The 6,371-nt window shown below is 34.9% G+C and overlaps 1 protein-coding gene across 1 annotated transcript; it reads left to right on the forward strand.

Moving 5' to 3' along the window:
* The first annotated feature begins 3,821 nt into the window (after positions 1-3,821).
* On the forward strand, positions 3,822-4,906 carry LOC108288270 (olfactory receptor 52Z1). The gene has a single exon (XM_017507155.2). The coding sequence runs from the start codon at positions 3,862-3,864 to the stop codon at positions 4,825-4,827; it is 966 nt and encodes a 321-aa protein (XP_017362644.2). The 5' UTR covers positions 3,822-3,861; the 3' UTR covers positions 4,828-4,906.
* Positions 4,907-6,371: the final 1,465 nt, after the last annotated feature.

A 6,371-nucleotide genomic window follows, 5' to 3' on the forward strand; every position in this document is an offset into this window, starting at 1 on the left:
GGCACTTGCCTACAATCCAATCAAGGTCATGCAATCAGGGTCAGCTGATGTCAAACATCATATTTACAGGAAAGCTTTACTTTTTTTTTTTTTTTTAACTAAGTTTTACTAATATAGGTGAAAAAAGCTTTTAAGAATTCCTTGAAAAATATCAGAAAATCACAGGTATTTGGACGTTTCCACTTGGGAGAAATTAATAAGAAAACATCTCTCTCCATAAATCTGGTTTATCTATGTGAAGCCAATTTTTAATCGCATGAATATCGTGGTATTTGTTTCTATCTTTTTACCTTCTTCTGTGTTTCTCATTAAAGCATCCTTCGAGGAACTGGGATCTCTACAGTAGCTAACAATTTCTTGACCCTTCTGATTCTGACCCAATTTACCACGTGACTAAGAGAAAAGAGGAAAAGCAATAGAGCTTTAAAATTAAAGGGAAATAAAATGAGAAAATTAACTTTTAGGTGCCATCTAAGAAGTGCAAAGTCCTTCTTTCACATGTGTCCTTGTCAACCTATATATGCCGATGGTTTATTGGGAACAAGATATTACAGGGACGGAAGACCTGGATATACAGACGTACGTGTTAACTTAGGTGTCAGAGAGTGCTGGCTAAAGAAAATAAAAATGCACAAATTACAATGGAAGAGATTGCAACATGCTTCTCTCTGTGGATGATGTACCAGAACCACTCTGAGTCATCTCCTTCCTTGGGAGGAGTAAAATTCAGTCCTCTGGAGCTGAAAACCTTGGGCCCAAGAGATGCCTTGAAGAAGTATAAATAGTCCCAGATTTCCTATCTGTGTTTGGATATCTCCTTGCTTTGTCTCCTCTCAAACTACTAAATACCTTCAGGATTCTAGAAAATACAAGTAAGTAAACTGAGTTATTCTCAATGAAAACATGTAGAAAGTGACACCAGAAAAACAAAGTCAAGAAACTGCAGGAGCCATTCATTCTTCCAACAACTTACTCATCTTGCATTTTCCTTGATTTTTGATCCATGGAATACTGGACTTGGCTTTAGCTGGAGTTGATTTGCAATTGTAGTATTTTTGTGCTATTTTATCAAGTGGGTCATTTTCAAAAAGAATATTTTATTTTTATCTTAGAATGTTTATATGATGCTCATTTTCTTTGGTATGCAGATTTGAATGTTGTACAAAGATTCAATGAACTTATATTCTAGTAGTTAAAACAATGCTCAGTAATGAAAAATTTTTATAGTTTATTGTGTGTGTGTGCAAGTGTGTGCATTGTTCTGTAAAGTTTATTAACTGTTATGCATCAGGTGATGGCCTAGGCACAGATGATGAATTAAGAAGCTGGCACTCCAAAATTTTTAACTCTCTTTCCTGTGTAACAAAGATATTATACTGGTGATGGGGCAAAAATAAAACTCCATTTCAAAATTAACGTGTCCGTCACTATACTGAACTATTTGCATCTTATGAACTAAATGACGGATTCAGGGTAAAGATTACCAATTGATATCATGCGCCCAATATAAGAAAATTATTCCTGGTTTTTATGGATACCCTAAATCAATTCAATCTCAGTTTGAAGTCCCAAAATTCAATTTATTCAAATTGACAATAATTTTGGTCTTAATTGCTACAATTTTGTTAGTGCCCTAACGTCATCTATTGTTGGGATGGAGATATAACTGACTTATGTAGCTACCGTCCTAAAATACTGACTTCAGAAATGACTCACATTTTAAATGTATGCTTATTTTTAGGTGTTTTACAATCAAGAGAACTAAAATTTAAATTAAATAACGTTTCCAGGGTCATAGAGTCAGAATAAGATTTAGCCAGTATTTAAATACAATTATATATGTCCTTAGAGCTATACTGTTTCTATTATACCATGCTGTCTTCACTCTGTGAATACATTCACGATTCAGTCAGAATATGCCAACAGAATATCCTAGAATAATGCTACAAGGAACCCAGGCCTATAATTTGGGTAATCACAGGTGACAATATTATAGGAAAAACAAAACGAAATAAAACATTGGTATCACAAAAGATCACCAGAAAAAAATTTTAAAGGCCTGAAAAGCCTTTTTTCCTTTCCTCCCATCTCCACTCCTGTATGTTTTTTTCACTTAGATTCTTCTCTCCCATCCCTCTTTTCCTGAGGAAGCCCCAATCACTGTAATCCTCCCTTCTATAACTATGCTTCACTCACATGCAAGACGCCGGCCTAGATCTGCGTCAGGATGCTTCAAAATTAATCTTTTCTTTCTCTGAAACATCAAGAGTTTATTTAAAATATTCCAACAATGTGAGACATATGTTAAGTAGTAAAACAAATATGTAAATAAAGTAGATCCACAGAGTTAAATAACTTCAAATTTTGTCTTAATATTTAAGGAACTGCATGCCAACTTAAAGCAAGGCTAAATTGGCCAACTGTGTGGATATTTTATATTCTAAACTGCAACTCAAAAAATGAGGTCCAAACATTTCCATCATATAAAATTTGAGACCAGAATATTTAGCACTTAACAAAAAATATAAGTACAGGTAGCAGACTGTGCTATACAATGATCAGCATACTGAAATATAATGGAATCAAGAGATGGAGGAGCAGCCATTTCTTAAGCCCCTGTGCCATTTCGAAAAACAAGAACTTTAGCCAGCTTTTATTTGAGAAAGGGGACTGAGGGAGTATAGAAGCCACCTGTCATTCATATATCATTACCTATGTTTATACCCATGTTTCTATTCTGTTCTGTTCTGCTCTGTTCTGTCCTATTCTATTCTATTCTATTCTCTCTCCTCTAATCTATCTATCTACCTATCTAATCTATGTATATGACACCTACCCCAGTGCTGCATCACCTAATCTGCCTTTTCACCCAATATTACACTTGCTTCTATTCACATTTTTTTGGAACTAGTAATTAGTAATAACTAGTAATTGATTGAAGTAATATAGACTCCTGTTACATAATGTGAAAACATTAAATTATTTGCTACTGTGGTGGTTTTTAAAAATATAAAATGCATTGTCTCATTTTCAATCAGTGACTGAAGTGAAAAAAAATATTTTCTTCTTTACTACCTATTAGGCGTATACATTCTAAAACACAGCTCAATTTGGCACTGCAAAGAGCCAAAATTTATAATGCCTTATCTTATATTTTTGAGAAATAGATTAATTGGCAGGTCAATTTAATTTGCTGTGTGTCTTCAATGGCTAGCATTCGGCTTAACAATAAGTAAGGCCAATAAATGTAGAGGAAAGCATATATGCTATATTTCTTGAAATCTATTTTGTCCGACTTAATTCCATCCCATTTCCTTAAGCAGCAAAACTCAAGTTCATAACTCTATTTTCCTTAGGGATGTGATTAGTCAAAAATTTGATGCAGCGTTTTGTATCTAGTTTTATCTTGATAGGCAGCATTGGATGGTAGTAAAGAGCAGAGCTTTCAGATTTACCCATCCTTACTTTAAATCCAGGAAGGCCCAGAATAAGAGGCTGAAAGTCTATGGGTTTTTTTTTTTTAATATCTGTAAAAATAGTATCATTTATATCATGGTTATTTAAAGGGCTTTGCAATAGGTTATTGTTAAGATTTAATGCTAATGTTTGTAAAGTAGTATGGCACATATTAAGCAGTTATTAAATGATATCTATTAATTTTTTCAAGGTACAAAAATTTAAATTATTTGGTAGGACTCAAATATTAGGCTTATTAACCCATTTTACTCGCATTTCCCAGAGAAGAAAACACAGGAAAGAAAAAAAATCTGATCAGACCTCATTCGGTTTAAGACAATGCTCCTAAATCCTCAGGCTTGTGGCCTTTCATTAATGGCACTAGGCCTGGAATAAAATGTACACATGGCTCCTTTTTGTCATAATCGCACTAATCCCCAGGATGTGTGGTATGTCCTGATGGGAATCCCAGGGCTGGAAGGCTTGCATACCTGGATCTCCATCCCTTTTTCTTCTATGTACATTGTGGCTGTTGTGGGCAATCTCTTCTTGATTTTCTTGATCATGGCTGAGCGCAGTCTCCATGAGCCCATGTATCTCTTCCTAACCATGCTGGCCTCAGCAGACATCCTGCTCTCCACAGCTGCAGCTCCTAAGATGCTGGCTATCTTCTGGTTCCACTCCACGGATATATCCTTTGGTAGCTGTGCATCTCAGATGTTCTTCATACATTTCATCTTTGTGGCAGAATCTGCTATTCTCCTGGCTATGGCATTTGACCGCTATGTGGCCATTTGTTGCCCACTGAGATACACCACCATTTTAACCTCATCAGCCATCAGGAAGATTGGCATAGCAGCTGTGGTCAGGAGCTTTTTCATCTGCTGTCCATTCATCTTCCTGGTATACCGACTTACATACTGTGGGAGAAACATCATTCCCCATTCTTACTGTGAGCACATGGGCATTGCCAGATTGGCATGTGACAATATCAACATCAACATCATTTATGGTCTCATTGTGGCCTTACTCTCTACTGGACTGGATATAGTGCTTATCATTATGTCCTACACAATGATCCTTCAGGCAGTGTTTCAGGTACCTTCCTGGGCTGCCAGATTCAAGGCCCTTAGTACATGCGGCTGTCACATCTGTGTCATACTTATGTTCTACACTCCAGCATTCTTCTCATTTCTTGCCCATCGCTTTGGAGGTAAAACCATCCCTCACCACATTCACATCCTCGTGGCCAGTCTCTATGTGGTGGTGCCCCCTATGCTAAACCCCATCATTTATGGGGTAAAGACCAAACAAATTAAAGATAGAGTGATTTTACTTTTCTCTCCTATCAGTGAATGCTGTCAAAATTAAAAAGTCTGTTTTAGGGAATAGAAATAATGGAAATCCATAGAAATCCTCAAATACACTTGAAAGGATGATATCTATCAGTGTCCACTGCATTTGGCTAAGGCACTCAAAGATTTTGAAAAAAATACTTTAAAATAACGAAATTCTTCATTTTTTCAGACATCCTATTTTCATGACTTTTAACTTAAAAATACATAAAGATAATAGAGAAAAGAAAAATATATTTTAGGTTTAATCCAGATTGACTTTTCCTACATAGCGCTAGAGAGTGGGGTTTTGAGTCAGTCACTGGGCATTTTATAGTCAGTCTGAAATTCTGCTGAAATGTACAACAACACTCCCATTGTACTCTGAAGAGACTAGAACCAATAACATGAAACCATAATATTATAGTTATTTTTGTCAACATCTATTTTCTCGATCTCCTGACCTCCTGATCTGCCCCCCTCAGCCTCCCAAAGTGCTGGGATTACAGGCGTGAGCCACCGTGCCCGGCCCCATCAACACTTATTTTCTAAGTTAAAATGTTATCCCTAAAATATTTTCTAGCTCACTGACATCTCAAAAAAGTCTGTTGTGTGGAATAGACACATAATACATATATATTGAATGAGTGAATAATAGTGAATTAAAGCAAATAATAACCAATACTAAATTAACACAAATGAGATTACCTGGATGATTTAAAAGATGATACATATTTTCTTCCTATTGTGGAGATTTTAGACCCAAGTCATCAATAGAGCATCATTGCATCAACAGAGACATCACTGAAGATGTAAAATGACTGAAAATTTATATGCCTGGGTGATACATTTTTTAAATAAGAATTTTTTAAAAGCTAAAGAAGATTAAGGAGAACATTTTCTAAGAAACATGTATAAAAAAGAATGTAATCACACAAAACGTAATTATCTATGATATTACCTACAGACTGTTAATTCCTTCACATCAATACACATTTTCACAATCTCTCCCTCTTAAAAGAATAGAGCAATGCCATGAGAATGTAAAAAAAAGAAAAATGATCTTATTTACACCTAAAAGAAAGAAAGAAAAAAAAAACCTTGAGAAATTTGAGGTGCTGTCTTAAACACTTACAACCTGTTCATGCTTGGCTTATGCTTAGCTTTTTCTCTGATTTTTATAGAAATGTATTCATGTATTAACACACATTTACATATACACACACTAATTTATCTACATTTATATGTATATATATCTTCATATATGTGTATATACACACACACAAGTTTGTGTGCACACATGCACAGAAGTTTGTGCACCAAAGATTAAGAAAGTCAGAAATAAACTTCCTATATAATTTCCATTATTAGGAAGGGAGAATACTTAAGACATTCTAAAAAATCCAATTAATTTGTTCCTACTAGTACTACACTAAATATTTAGGTGCCGTTTTGAATTATCTTCAAAATATTTGCATTTCACAGTACATCTGTTAAACTTATAGTTTTTTTTCCCTACTCTACAGAATATTCTGAACCTTCTAATGTGAAATATACACTCAGTGTTGTATTTCTCCATTA

The sequence above is a fragment of the Cebus imitator genome, unplaced genomic scaffold (genome assembly GCF_001604975.1).
Source record: "Cebus imitator isolate Cc_AM_T3 unplaced genomic scaffold, Cebus_imitator-1.0 Scaffold370, whole genome shotgun sequence".
NCBI lineage: Eukaryota > Metazoa > Chordata > Mammalia > Primates > Cebidae > Cebus > Cebus imitator.

What these genes read in the sequence shown, in the direction of transcription:
- LOC108288270 (XM_017507155.2), top strand. Translation starts at nt 3,862, where the DNA reads ATGGCTCCTTTTTGTCATAATCGCACTAATCCCCAGGATGTGTGGTAT.